The following is a 16,018-nucleotide window of genomic DNA, read 5'->3' as shown; positions in this document are numbered from 1 at the left end:
AGTGAATTCCGGAATAAAAATTTGTTCACGTCATTTTAATGCACATGATTATATTTCAGCAAGTATTTACCATCAGCCATAACCTTAATATTTAAAACTAGAATCATACTAAAATTATAAAGTGAGAAATTATTTATTCCTGTGTAATTGATTTAACACAATTCTAATGATACGATATAAGTATTTTGAGGTTAAGGACCTAGCTGCTGCAATACAACAAAGTTGCAATAATGTGCTTGCAACGTTATGTGCTTGCAACGTTCTCTTAAATCGGCTTTGCACGTGCAAGTCATTGATATGATATTGCTTAAATCACCCAGAATCATCTCAAACAACTAAATGTAATAGTGAAATCACTATTTTTTATTACTGCTTAATACAAATCATTTTATACTGAAATAGCTACTTTGATTTTCATCGGAATTTGTCGGAGTCCCCTCGTGGAGTAAAACAATTTGAACCAGTTTTGAATTGAATCGTAAGTAAAGTACTAAAAGCGACACAAATCGACGTTTGTTATTACACTTGCAAGAGCACATACTTGGGACAAGTACTGAACAGTAGCTGTTCCCTGTGGTGAAATTTTTTTCGTATCAGACTTACAAAGAATTCAAGGGGCTCCTCAAGAATATTATTAAAGAGCTTATGCATGTACTTGCAAAATACGACCTTTGTATAAGCTTTATTGCAAGCTCGAAATGCTCTCTCCCTTCTTTGTTTTATTATTGCACTTGTCTGAGACTCTTTGCTTCGGTGGCCAAGTGGAAAATAGGTTTTTGTTTCGAGACATTTCAGCAATAAATCCAACAAACAAAAAGAGCAAGAGCCTGATGCTTTTAAAAGCGTTGTACGAACTCTTCATTTGACATGTGATGCATTTTAAAAATTATCCCTTTTTAATCTTCGCTTGGAAGTTAAAGCAGAAATGTAACAATAATTGGATGAATTACTTGACTTGGCTGGTAGTTATTCTCACACCGATGAAATTATGAAACTGACTTGAATTCTCATAATACCACTTACTAACCCTACCACAAATAAGCCAATCAAATTAGTGATAAATTTCGTAATTAATATGCAACGATTTTAGAATAATTAAAGTAGGAAAAACCAGAGATGCTCCAGGCGAAAAATAATAAACGTAGTGTAACTTAAATTGCTACTTAAGGTTCGCTAGAAAAGAATTACTAATATTTGTACCTATTACCCTTTAAAACTTTAAACAAGATACGGGGAAATTTGTGATTTCTAGTTGATTATTAACTGAACTTTATCGATTATATAACATCTCATTTAATCTCAAAAGTTTTTCAAAAAGCGAAAATTATCTTTTTAAAGATAGATAATCGAGACATTATCAAAAAACAAAGCATAAGGAAAAGCTCTTTCTGATTCAACATCGTTCGCTCATTGTGGAAGTCCTCCAGTAGACTTAACCAACTTCATTTGGATTTTTAGCGTTTAGATTTAGATGCATTTAACAGTACGAAAAAACAAAAAAAATTCAATAAGTACATTTAACGAAACCCCCGACAATTGCTCTGGCTAAAAGTCCAAAAATGGCAAAAATTTACCTAATTTTTAAACCCTACTTCGAATTTGTTAAACGTGAAAATACGTAAGTTAAAAAGCAAGATTTGCGATATCATTCACCATATTTTACACAAATAGTTTCAAAAAAATTATTATTATAGGTACTTTTAAATAGATCTCCCTTTTCCGAAAACGAAAACGAACATACGATTGTTGATATTTTGTGAAATTTGTAAAACACTAAAAGTATTCATTTTTATAAATGTTCTGCCTTTTTGTTGTGCATTTATAAGGATTTTTTTGAATTTAAGTTTTAATAGAGTAGGTACCTAACTTGAAATTCATATCCAATTCTGCCATGTCTCTGTTATTTTTTTTTTAACTACTACTGCTGCTTCGGATATTGAAGATGATTGCCTACCTTCGCTTGAGTCTAACGAAACTTCTACTAAATTATTAAATACTAGTCAAATTACTTCGAACCACGTTTCTGAAACGTGCTTAATTAGCTGCACAGTTATTTCTCTCAATTTGTTAGTTCTAAAGTTCTAATTGTAGCACGAAATTCTTCAGCGGGAAACATAATTCGTCAAAATCTTTCAACGAACTCCGCCATGGAAATACTTGTAGATGTTGCAAACAAAAATATAAAAACAAAAGAGAAAATGGAACTAATTGTATTTGAAAATAAAATTTGCTTATTATTTACAGGGTGTAAGTCGCCGCAGTTCCGGGAATTATTACTGTGAGTCGTCAAATACCGAAGGCACAAGTCGTAGCGTACCGTTTCAACTTAAAGTCAAGTTTGAACCAGTTTGCGGAGAGCCCAACAACCGGAAAGTTTTAGGAGTTGCCAAAGGTGAACCCGTTAAGATCGAATGCAAGGTAAGCTTATTGCCCGTGACTAAATGTACAAATCAAATTTTAATGGTCAAAGTTAATCGGCACAAGAATTTACACAGAAAAAGTGAGAAAACTGATAACAATAATCACTAGTAAACCAGCGCGGACCTGTAATAAAAGCAAACGAGAGGTTCTTGATGTTAAAGTTTAGGCTATCTAGAAAGTGGAGTGCTACTTCAAATTGAACCGATGCTAGCAAATAAATCAGAGCTCACTGAATGAATGTAGCAAGCAACAACATGCTGGTTATAGCTTGTAGCATCACTACATAGTATAAAATAAAGTCGCTTTACCGCTGTCTGTCCCTATGTATGCTTAAATCTTTAAAACTACGCAACGGATTGTGATGCGGTTTTTTTTAAAAGATAGAGTGATTCAAGAGGAAGGTTTATATGTATAATACATGCATAATATAGTAGGGAAACACTGATAATTTTAGAGGTTTCTAATGTGATGTCGTAAATAAACTCATTTTTTTGCGCTTACATTGCAAACGCTGGCTGAATGTATTACAATATTGTACATCTTAAAAGGGTCTACAAAAAAGTCCGCGATGGTATGTGTCTATCTCTTAGGGATAACCCACAATAACCATTTTTATCCTTTACTTTTTATGAGAAATAATGACTTATTTACGAAGCGATTGTAGGCAATACAGCATTAATTGTTATCCAATTAATTTCTTTTAAATACATTGTGCATTTAATATAGATCAATATGGCCCTTTACAGCATGTAATTTAAATGAATATTTTCGAAGATATTACAGATTTAAAATGCAGGGACATAGCGGTTGCGGCGATACCGGCCGGGAGGCCGGTTTGTATCGTCTAATGACAAAAAAACTGTGAATGTTGTATATAAAGACGTTCTGTAGTATATTTAGTATGTTCAGGGGATATCTTTTGAAGATTTCCCCTTTTCGATAATAATCTAAACAAAACAAAAATATATTTAGTATCAGCATTGCACCCGTGCGAAGCTGGGGCGGGTCACTAGTACAGCAATAAATGTAGCTTGCTCTATTTTCTGGTAACGCTACTTAAATGTTCTTTTACTTTGTTGTTGATTAACCAAAAATGAAGGATGATTCAAATTTCTAATTCGTTTGCTTCAATGATTGATGCAAATCCCTGTTTGTTTATTACATATGTGGCGATATCTAGCTTTACGGGTAGTAATAGAGAAAACGATAGAAAGAAAGAGTGCGTACATAGGATTTGTAGATTTAGAAAAAATTTGTGTTGGGAATTAGTATCCTGAAAATGTATACCGGGGTTCCAATATTTATTCCTTAGTTATTTAAAGGATTATTATAATAATTAATATATCTATACTCGTCAAACGCATGCTGTTTAGCAGGTAATATTTAGTTTGCTAAACTATTTTTTTTCTGTGATTACTCCACCACTAACGCTATCTTAATAATTTTAATACTAATTCAGACATCTTGAATCGTATAGGACTGTCTGAAAATGACAACTTCAATCATCGATTGGCTTTATTAAAATATCATAATAACAAAGGCGCCTCTGATTAACCGATTGCTATTGAATATTCAATTAGTATAATTCATTACGACAATCTGTGTATGTAATGAATTAGAAGAGTCAAAACATAGTAGCAATTAATTAATTATTATTCAACACTCAAATATGCAATCGATGAAATCAATCAGAATTAAACAACAAAACAATGCATTTATGTGATAAAAATTTATTTTATTTTATGAGAATAAGAGGCTTAAAGTTTGAGAGAAAAACTACCCCTAAAGGGGAGGAAAAGAGATTTAAGGTTTGATAAATCGATCAGGACACAGCAGAACCTTCTGAATCAAAAGACTTAAAATTTTTCACAGATCCCTTCTACAACGGTATCATCGATCTACTATAAAATGAATTTTTAATATACCACCCCTAAAGCTGTAAAATGGGGATTTGTCGAGAGCAACAGCTAGTTGCTAGTCCGACTGATTCATCAACACAAAGCCCAAGCTCCAGTGCTTTTAGAAACTTGAAATTTTGCATGGACCTTTCTTATACAACTATGTATTTTTTAAAATTCAACCCCAAAAGGGATGAAAACGAGATTTAAAGTTTAATGTAGCGATCAAGGCACCGACTAAACTGCAGAGTCAGGAAGCTTCAAAATACTACCACTAAAGATATAAAATTGACATTTAAGATGGAATCGAATCCATGTGGATGAAGTCTTTGTAGTATCAGTAGCTTTTTTTACCATTTACCATTATCGCAAACAACATTACAAGAAAAATATGTGCACCATAAAACATTAATTTTCTTATTTTATAGGGGATCTCATCATCATAAGGTCGTCAGCCAGTCTTAAGACTGGTTGGGCAGGCACCTCCACTCTTTTCTATCCTGAGCTAATCTTCGCATTTCCCTAAAACTAGAACAGTAATCTAATCTAGGTCTCCCTCTACCCCTCCTAACTCCCGTTTCTGCCTCTAATATGTCTAGACCGACCTTCATACCTGAGAAGGTGTCCTACTAACCTATCTCGTCTATTCCTTATTGAATTCAACAGACTCCTCTGTTCTCCTTTTCTTTCTAATACCTCTTCATTTCTAACCTTCTATATCTACGATATTCTCATCATTCGCCGGTAACACCACATTTCCAACGCTTCTAACCTTTTCTTTTCCGCAGCGCCCATCGTTTTTGTTTCGCACCCGTACAGCACCGCACTCCAAACATACACCTTTAACAATCTTTTTCAAATTTCTAAATTAATCGTTCGCAAGCATAATAGTGACTTCTGTTTATTGAAGGCGACTTGACCCTCTGTTTTATATCCTTACTACTCCTTCCACCCTAACCTATCTGATACCTAAAATCAGCCACTTCTTCTAATTTTTCGTCTTCTATCTTTATATTCGCTCTTTCCCTACTTTTTCTTCCCTTGCATACTAGTACTTTTGTTTTACTTTTATAGGGGATTTAAAATTGGAATTTAGGAACTTTCTTTTGGCAACAGTGTACCGGTTTATCGCTTTAAGCAGGGAACGCTAAAAAGAAACCGAGTAATTCCGACTTTAACAGGGAATTATTCGTATGAATTAATTTAAAGACACCAGTAATGGATAATGCATGAGTTGTTCCCCTTATTTCCTTACACATGACTCGTTACATATGCCGCATCTGAAAGAAACGTGTAAACAGAGATGAATGTTATTTGAGTTGATGGTTGCACGAATAGAAAACTCGGTAGAGTTTAACTTTACGTGCCGGAACTGATTGGACAAGACTTGAGCACACCAAGTTGGGAAAAGTACTAAAAGATCGTCAACCAAGAACAAGAACTGCATAATGCATGTGCTTTATAAAGCGTAAAGTGTGTCACAGCGCCGCGCTGCGCTGCTTCGAAATTTAAAACGACCGGCGAGTTTGCCAAACTTTCCAAACCGTACGTTCTTTTACATCCGAAATAATTTCATCTGTGCAACTTTAACAATTTGTTAAATGTGATTTACGGTGACGTTTGTTATGTTTTGCAACATTTAAACATGCAGTCAACGTTCTCATAATTCTTTCTACTGTTAGTGCATGCAAGCACAACGATCTCTCCTAATCATTATTAAATACCTAACTTTAACTTTAGCAAGATACGGAATTATAAAAATAAAACAAATAACATTGGGATCCGTCAAATGGAAGGAGCCTAAAAACATGGCGCCGAATAGGGAAAATTTATCGTAGTTCCTATAGTGTACCTTACGATAAAATGATAAGTATTGACACAATATGTGATTGGGCTGACACAAAGCCTCGGAAAGGAAATTTCGTTGAAGATGAGCGTGTCTTTAATGCCAATCACCATATAAAATTCGGAAATAACAAATCCGGAAGCTAGCCTTCAAATTTCGTCAACTTTTTACAAACTTCGGATTTAAAAAGTGATTCCCGTTATATAATTGGTGAGGTGATTCTGGGTGATTTAAGCAATATCATATCAATGACTTGCACGTGCAAAGCCGATTTAAGAGAACGTTGCAAACACATTATTGCAACTTTGTTGTATTGCAGCAGGTAGGTTCGTAACCTCAAAATACTTATATCGTGTCATTAGAATTGTGTTAAATCAATTACACAGGAATAAATAGTTTCTCACTTTATAATTTTTGTATGATTCTGGATTTAAATGTTAAGGTTATGGCTGATGGTAAATACTTGTTGAAATATAATCATATGCATTAAAATGACGTGAACAAATTTTCATTCCGGAATTCACTTCTTTGATACCTACTGCTTTCATCCAAGCTTCTATTAGTTTATTTTTTTCTTTATTTTTCCGAATATATTTTTTACATATATAAAACGGTGAGTTTTTATTGGAAAGTAGTTAATGTAGGTCAAGAGTGAAGATCTACGTCTGAAGTGCTATTACAGCTTTTCACTGAACATATTAACTTTTTATTTGATTTAACTTTAGAAGAAAACTTCGTCGACTCCATCATCAAAAAAATTTTTACATTTTTAACGTGTTTTATTATTTTAATAAACAATTTTACAATTTGTGTGCACAGTTCCTATGTAAGTTTTTCCCTCATTCGAGTTATAAATTTTGCCACCAGATGGTGTATGCCCATTTGACGAATCCCAATAGTAAATATATAGATAAATAAAGCGAATGATAAAGAAGAAGAAACTCACCCTTCAGTGTTTGTTTCGGCCCTTTTATATGATGAGCACCAGCAGTGTGTTGATCACATCTGAAAATTAATTATTTTGACATTAATTAGTTGTATATTAAAAATTATATTACATTCTGTCGTAGTGACAAATTTCCAATCTCGACGTTTGAATACCTTGAAAAATAAACTCACGATAAATTTTTAAGGGTGTAAAATTCATACGTTGACTATGGCCGCAAATGAACTCAGTCCTTGCTATGCCTATCAGAAGAGTCAATCGATGTGCGCGCGCCGCCTTTACTGTTATTGATGAGAGCGGCATATTATAATCAATGCCAAGATCCGCACTTTCGCATACGGTATATAAAAGTATTCTTGTTCTTTAAAACGCTATTCTAGTCTGTTGCTTCATTATTTCGGGCGTTTGAGGAATCAATAACATTTTCCCGTTCTCTTATCAAATTCGGAAATTGACATCGTAGAGCACTACCGCCCTGTTTTCTTCCCCCACATAATAAAATGATTCAGAATAGATATCAAATATTGGCAGAGATATTCAAAGTAAGTAACGCCAGAAGGGAAAGTATACGCGAAGCAAAAAAAAACGATACAGTATTCTAGATAGATATTTTTTAAAAGTATACACCTTTAGTCACACTTGTCTTCAGGTGGTGTGTCGTTTTTTAACGTAACTAGAAAATAAAAACGAAATAGTTTGGTGATTGCAAAATGCCTACCTGCAACATATGAATACCAGATGATCGAAGAAAATACAGGATGTTTCACCCTAACGTAATTTACCTATATCGTCTAACACATTAATTTTATGTGATAATCATTCCTTAGAGTGTGAGCTGTCTCACCACCTTGCATTATTTGCTACTTCGTGACCTTGAATTCAACTCTCCCGATTATTATTGATTCTGCTATTTAAACGGTCGCTAATTGACCTACTGACTCAAGAGCAGTAGTATGTTCAAGAGCTACGACACCTATTAAACAAATAGCATTGAAAACATAAGCGTCATCCGAGATAAAAATGTTCAGTCTCTCAGAGTCTCTGAAAGCGAGACTCGAGTCTCTCTCTGCTATCGCTGGAGGGGGACTGTCGAGAGACTTTTAAAAAAACTGTTTCGCGTCTCTGAACAAGAGATTCGAGTCACTCATAGAGAGATCCTCATGTCGTATCCGGTTTCTGTACGAGAGACTCGAATCTCTGAATTAACAATTTTATCGTTCGAGTCTCTCATACAGAGACTGTGAGAGATCCATAAAAACACCTAGGCAATAACTGAGAGACTGTGAAAGACTGTNTCGCGTCTCTGAACAAGAGATTCGAGTCACTCATAGAGAGATCCTCATGTCGTATCCGGTTTCTGTACGAGAGACTCGAATCTCTGAATTAACAATTTTATCGTTCGAGTCTCTCATACAGAGACTGTGAGAGATCCATAAAAACACCTAGGCAATAACTGAGAGACTGTGAAAGACTGTGAGAGACGCTCTCAGAGTCGCTGAAAGACTCTGAGAGACTGGCGAGAGATTTTTGTCTAGGGCAGACTTTGGAGCACGTATTTGAGTCTTGTAAAAGACAGAGATATCAAAGTTCAGAGTTTGTAACTTCTGATGGCTGTTGACATACTCAAACGTACACAAAAATATAATTATGATTTCTGATAGGTCACAGTTTAAATAAACGGAAAGCACTATTAGAAAACAGCCACGGCATTTATAAAGTTTATTTCAGTGGCTAATTAGTTCAACGTCAATCAAGACCAACGGGAGCTCAATCGAAACGTATGAGAAATGAAGCTCATTGGCCACGTCAAGCAATTATCTTGGAAAAACTGAGAACTTGCCGTTTCGAATAAAATCATCTCAAGCGATCTGACTGAACGAAGTTAAATTTAATTTAATATTATTCTTGGTTTGCGGAGTAACTCAGCATCTGCGCAGATTCCACGAACACAAACTTTCCGTAATTGATTTGCAAAGTTGGCAGACGAAACTGCAGTTCACAGTACGTCCCTACTTCTAAGGGTATAAGTAAGTAGTACGTATACATACGATGTAAAATTTTAGGTTTAATAACAAGTGCTTCGTTGATGCTTTAACTCAAGTTTATAATTAGAAATACATCATACGAGTCGTATCCGGAAACCGGAAAACGTTTGACAATAATTTTCAAGCCGAGAGCACTAAAAACAGACCTACAAGTAGATAGTTATTTAACTTTTGTAATCAATATTTTATGTACCCTCCATTTGAATAGCTTTTAGTAGTTGGTTTTAGAGCGGTATTAATGACAGTAACAGCGGGACGCTTTCAAACTAGCCCGTTATTTTATTAAAAAGTGACAATCAACGTTATTGCGTACATGGTAATATGCAGAATATAACTTTTATACGAAGACTAAAACAAAAGGGCTGTTTCACCAATTGCAATTGCACAAATCAAGTTATCGCTTTGGCTACATTTCCTGTTTCAATTTCAGCAGTGGCGAGAAGTAGTGTCCGACCGAAACTGGTTTTTACGACTGAAACCGAATTTCGGCAACGATCTCAGTTTCGGCCGAAACCGAAACCGAAACTTCCTTATAATCATGTTTTGAGAGAAAAATAAAGAAAACGTTATTATAATCAGTCAGTTTTATTTTTTTATCTCTAAATCACACAGCTCTGCAGTCTTTGACACTTTCACTTATTGATAATCAAATCAAAATCAACATAACAACCCCTCATTTAAGGAAATACTTTAATTGCGCTTTAAAAATACTTCAAATAGGTGAGATGTTTATTTGAGAAAGTATAGTAGACTAGACTCATTTTTCTTTTGAAGATGCGAAATGTCTACTAATCTACTTCGCTTGGATGGAATCTAACGCGCCGAACATGACCGAGCAGAGCGCGAGAACTCCCGAACGCAGTTTCGGTTTCGGTGGTAGTTTCGGCAGGTTAGAAAAAAAAAGAAGAACGATCACAGGACAATACTACAGTGAGTTATTGGACCGCTTCGACAAAAAATTGAAGAAGACACGGATGTATTTGGCGAAAAAAAGAAGCTTTTTCACCACGCTGTCGCTGTCGCACCCCCCGTATTCACCTGATCTGGCTCCCAGCGACTTCGTTTTGTTCCCTAACATGAACAAATGACTCGCCAGAAAAAATTTAGCTCAAAGGGGGAAGCCATCGCCGAGACAGGGGCGTATTTTGGAAAGTTCGACAAATCCTATTTTTTGGAGGAGTTACAAAAATGGCAGGAACGTTGGGAAAAGTGTGTCTTCCTAAAAGGGGACTATGTTGAAAAATAAAAAAAAATTTTTGAAAAAATTGTGTCTTCATTTCTAACAAGGGTACTCATATTCATTCGTGTGTTACATTTTTGCGACTAAATAATCACACGACTAAAAACTCGCAGTGCACGGTAGGCTTAAATGGGTAGTGACCATTCGCTTTTGCTGTTTGCTATAACAAAGTAAACGAGGCTTTGGTAAAATAATAAAAACGTTTTCTGTTGTAGTGTTTGCAGTTAAAAAAGTTAAATAAATAGAATTCGCGTATCAAAAGCATAGGTCAACTCGAATGGCAATCGAATTCCACTTCATACAGACGATTACACTCTTTATAAAATGTTTTCCACTAATATAACATTCGGGGGTTTTAAATCAAGAGTTAGTAGGTACTAAATCCGAAATGAAATAAAAAAAATTCGTGTAAACGTTCAAATGCAAGTATTTAGTAGCTGAAACTTTTTCGGCACTATTTCAATATCGAATACAAACGATTGAACTCCCAATCCTTTCGAACCTTTCATCGATCGAAGCCAATAATTCACGAAGACAAACGATGTTATTTTCTGTAAGAACAAGTTTCGAACCTTAAAACACGACCTCTAACATTATACGGCAACAACACGTAATAGACAATGTTTCAGTAAATTACTTTAGTCCGTGATCCTCACCATTATCTTTTACTATAACAAGACATCACGTAACTTATCTTTTCGAAATATTATCCTTGTTGTTCTATTGTAAACGTAGCATAATGTCATACAAGTACAAAGCTTTCTCCGTCGAATAGTATTAGGTACCTACTTAAGCTTCATATGAAAACTTATATCATGCTTAAGTATTAATTTTCCCAGGCGAACGATTCGGTTTTTTTAGTTTCCCTTTTTTCAAGGACAGCTTATTACGCCTTTCGCTTGGCCAATTTCAAATATACGAGGTATGTCCAAAAAGTATCGCGAATTTTGAATTTCCATGGGTTAGGTTATTATTATTATTCCATTTTCGATTTTTTGTGGCTTTATATTGGTACTCATGCCTCTCGCTTATACTAACAAGTACAGCCGTGTTGAGTGTTCAGTTAATTTTTGGCAGTACGTGTTTTAGCTCGTCTTCGATTTTTATCTATTCCAAAAAATGGATCAAATAATCTGTATCAAATTTTATGTGAATAACAAAATTAAATGCGCGGACGCATTCCGAATGTTGACTGTGACATATGATGAAGCTACCTTGGAGCGAAGCAACGTTTATCGGTGGTAAAAAATGTTCGCAGAAGGCTAAGGAGATGTGAACGACGAAGAGCGTACAGGACGCCCGAGCACGTTAACAGTAGATGAGAACATTGATGAATGATTTGGGCATTGGACGGGTCGCCGCGAAATTCGTACCAAAATTGCTCAATTTCGACCAAAAACACATCACCAACAGCTGTTGGACATTGTCCGAGACGACCCGAATTTACTACAGAGGGTTATAGCAGGTAACGAATCCTGGGTTTATGATTATGATGTGGAAACCAAAGCTCAATCATCCCAATGGAGCCGCACGAGCCAAGACTAAAAAAAGCGCGCCAAGTTAGGTCGAATGTGAAGGTTTTGATTATAGTTCACAATACAACATAACACAAAATTCGCAATACTTTTGGAATAGAACCTCGTAGAACGCTTTGAGAATATCTTAAGTTAGTCTGACCGAATTGTAAATAGTAAAAGGAAACGTTAATAATATTTGTACACAATGAATTTTAAAGACAAATCAGAAGCAATCGTTTGTCCTTTTCGCTAGAAAATACTTATGGTGGTCTACAATCGACAATGTCACAAACGTATTAATAATATTGAATTGTTGTTTAGTGTTAAATGACATAGGAACAAACAATACTTATTCCGAGGACATTATTTTCTCAAAAAATGATAAACCTTTTTTCTTATATTTACTGTTAATATATAGTAAAACAAACTGAAAATTTCAAACACAAAATATTTTTTGTTCTAAGAAACGAATATTTTGAAGTTGCTTGAAGTAATTTAACTCATAAATCCATTGATCGAGGTAATAATTTTTCATTTAGTTTTGGGTATTTGTTCTTGGTCTTACATATACTTGGTTTAAGACTTGTTCTTGTTCATGCGGTCTTAGTCTTCGTCTTCCTAGTATAAAGACCCGAGATAAAAGTGTTCGGTCTCTCAGAGTCTCTGAAAGCGAGTCTCGAGTCTCCGTCTCTCATCGAGTCTCTCTAGTGTCTGTGTAGAACTGTAGACTGTAGAAAGACTGTCAAATAAACTATTTAGCGTCTCTGAAGGAGAGACTCAAGTCGCTCATAGAAAGATCCTCATTTCGTATTCAGTCTCTGAACGAGAGACTCGAATCTCTCAATAAGTGGTGTCTCGATAGACATGGTTAAAATTTTCAAGTTTAACATATTTCAGAGATCCGAGTCTTTCTACGAGAGACTCGAGTCTCTCAATTTTTTAGTTTTATTCATTCAGTCTCTCTGTGAAAGACTCGAATCTCTGAATTAACAATTTTATCGTTCGAGTCTCTCATACAGAGACTGTGAGAGATCCATAAAAACACCTAGGCCCTAGGCAATAACTGAGAGACTGTGAAAGCTGTGAGAGACGCTCTCAGAGACCCTGAAAGACTGGAGAGAGACTGAAAATATTTTTATTTAGGGGACAGTCTTGGTCTTGTATTTTCAAAAAACCAACACCAAGGCCAATTTTGCTTATCACTATTCGGTATGAGAAAAGGATATATTGGTAATGTGTTGCAATAATACTACGAATTAAGCATTATGCTGATTAAGGAGACGTACGTATTGCACATTTAATATTCACACACAGTTGTGAAAACTTTGCAGATATAAGAAGATTTCTGCCAATTATTTCAACGAATATTTAATGTATTTGAACTAAAACGGGGTTTCTGTAGAGCTGACATCTTATTTTCCGCCGCACGCCAACGAGAAAGGAATTACGAAGCGCATCGTGAAGTGCCGCTCTTACGATTCCGCAACTTTTCAAAGGTTACGCCGAAACGCAAACCCTTTGCACTCGTTTACTGAATTACGCTACGGTAACTCGTTCCGATGGAAGGTGCTTTGAACGTGTTTTTCGACGAAGCAAATTATTAGAATTATCCGGAAGACTGCGTTTACGTCGTCGATCGCGACCCTGATAAACTTTATCCAGCAATTCCCTCTGTTTCTCTTGATTCTTCTTATTATTATAACGACAACACAACCGTTGTTTTCGTCGGAATGAATCTTTTCCGGGTTTTGTTATAGTTACCTACCTTCGATTTTCGATATCTAGGATAACTGGAAGGCGGATGGAAAAAGAGCCGGAAGCAAAACAAAGAATGGCGCAGGGCGAGGTCGCTTTAAATAAATCACTTCTGTGCTCGAAAATAATACGTTTAGAAATCGGGCAATGATTATTGAATGTTTACGTTTAGAGCACGGCTGTGTTCGGGTGCGAACAGGGGACGGTGGATTTGCGATGTGGTGTTATAGGCGGATGATGTAAATAATGTGAATATGAAACTTATAATAGAGGAAATATTGGAAAAAAGTAGTAATTAATAAGAAAGTATTAGTTTAACTCTTAGAAAATAATCTAAATTAACAAATAAATGGCCTGTTGCGAGATTTGTTTTTTTATAGATGTAAGATATTTTTCGGTAAATAAGAATAATTCCACCGGATAGGAAGGAGTGAAGGTACGTGTTCAAAGTGTTTTCGAAATGACAACTTTCTCCTTTCGTTTCCTTGTTAAGATGGTAGGTATACAGTTTAATTTGATCAAAAATTATGTAATGACAGTTAGTCGCATTCATTAAAAAGATGTTACTTCTATGCTCGCGAACGGTTAATTTAGAAATTCGAAAAAGGTTGTTAATGGTGTATCTTTGGAGCCCGGCGCTGTACGGGTGCGAAACATGGACAGTGGGAACTGCGGAATAGAAAAGGTTAGAAGCATTCGAAATGTGGTGGTTAGAAATGAAAAGGTATTAGAAAGAATAGAAGAACAGAGGACTATGGAACTCATTAATAAATAGGCGAAATAGGTTAGTAGGACACCTTGTCAGGCATGAAGGCCTAGTCAGAGGGACATATTAGAGGCAGAAACGGGAATTAAGAGGCGTAGAGGTAGATCTAGATTAGATTACTGTTCGTAAATAGTTAAGAATGTGAGTTGTTCTAGTTTTAGGGAAATGCAAGGATTAGCTCAGAATACGAAAGAGTGAAGGTGCGTTTCCAATCAGTCTTTGGACTAATTACCTAATTATGATGAATGGCAGATAATCACTAAAATCATATTAATATAACTTTAAAAAGCGCCAAGAGGACATGATACATAATTATGATATGAATTGGCTGAATCATATTTTATACAATTGGAGATTGGGGTGGTTAAGAAGATCTCTTCTTTGGTAAACTGTCCAATCATTTTTCGAAAGACTATGAATTTAAAATTTGAAGAGGAACCATGATTTTCCCGATAATTCATTATTTATAATACTTCATTGTGATGAAATTACGTAAAAACTATGTATGTTTTTTGCTCACAAAAAGTAGACTTTTCACAATTGATATCCAAACGAAAATTCACTGCAATATGTAAGTACTTAAAATATTTACGCCTGCGCTGTCAAATAAAGAAAACAAAAAGAATTATCTCCAGCACCTCCACGTATTTGAATTCTAACATTCTAACTCCAACAGCAACGTGTTTATACTCTACGTTTTCAAATAATATTTCACGAAATGTGTATTCTGTAGACATTCATCGCTTCCTTCCGGAAGATTATACATATACAAATGTGTAGCATGAATAATGTAGGTATACATACATACACACCCACCCACATACGTTTGTACTATACAAAAATTTTGCTTCATCGTTATAACCAGCATATGTGTGTCACCAAAAATATGCATCCTTGCCGTGGTAACAAAAATATTAAACGAGTCCTGAACAAGCAGAACGTAATGCAGCCTGAAACCGGGAATATATTGCAACTTCCTTGATTGATGAAGTCGCAGTAGCATAATAAGATCTCATTTCGAACACAATATTTGCTACAAAACAACAACAGAATGTTTAGCATGTATGAGGCGAACGTATTCGACGAAATTGGAGCAGGTATAACAAATACAAAGAAGTTTTAATAAGATGCACAAAAAAGTAATAACAGGAAAAATATGACATTAAAACAGAATGCATTACATTGTCACGCGAGGGAGTACGTACCATAAAAGCATACATATAGTACAGTCGAAATAAGAAGGCAAAGTCCCCAATAAATAATGCACACTAATGTCATATCATTTTTCTCGTTCTTACAAACGGAAGATATCCTGTCTTTACTCTCTAAACACGCCTCCTCCACAGCTGCGTCGAGACCTGCACCTACGTTTCATAAGAATCAATCGAATAAAATGAGACGATCGACAACATGCTTGTCTTGTCATTTGTACCTACATAAAATGAGCAAATTTACAGGGTCGGCTTAATTTAGTTGGTGTATTTGTGCGAATAGTCATCTCTCTACATATATCGTTTAAGTTATTTTTTCATTGTAACTATTGTTGTCGTTGTTTTTGTTGGTGTTATTGTTGTTGTTATTGTT

At 35.3% G+C, this 16,018-nt stretch overlaps 1 protein-coding gene and 1 long non-coding RNA gene across 2 annotated transcripts in view; one reads left to right on the top strand and one right to left on the bottom strand.

The window, feature by feature from the left end:
• LOC108738703 (nephrin-like) overlaps window positions 1-16,018 on the top strand; it is a 335,427-nt gene that overhangs the window by 257,537 nt on the left and 61,872 nt on the right. Inside the window, exon 5 of the mRNA XM_018472237.1 lies at window positions 2,245-2,418. Coding sequence (XP_018327739.1) covers window positions 2,245-2,418 — 174 coding nt within the window. The remainder of the gene's footprint in view (window positions 1-2,244; window positions 2,419-16,018) is intronic.
• Window positions 1-16,018, bottom strand: part of LOC108738704 — a 107,646-nt gene that overhangs the window by 53,101 nt on the left and 38,527 nt on the right. Inside the window, exon 2 of the long non-coding RNA XR_001938021.1 lies at window positions 7,112-7,170. This is a non-coding gene — a long non-coding RNA (uncharacterized LOC108738704). The remainder of the gene's footprint in view (window positions 1-7,111; window positions 7,171-16,018) is intronic.

The sequence above is a fragment of the Agrilus planipennis genome, unplaced genomic scaffold, assembly GCF_000699045.2.
Source record: "Agrilus planipennis isolate EAB-ADULT unplaced genomic scaffold, Apla_2.0 scaffold36, whole genome shotgun sequence".
Classification (NCBI taxonomy): Eukaryota; Metazoa; Arthropoda; class Insecta; order Coleoptera; family Buprestidae; genus Agrilus; species Agrilus planipennis.
This window is presented reverse-complemented; position numbering and strand designations above follow the sequence as displayed.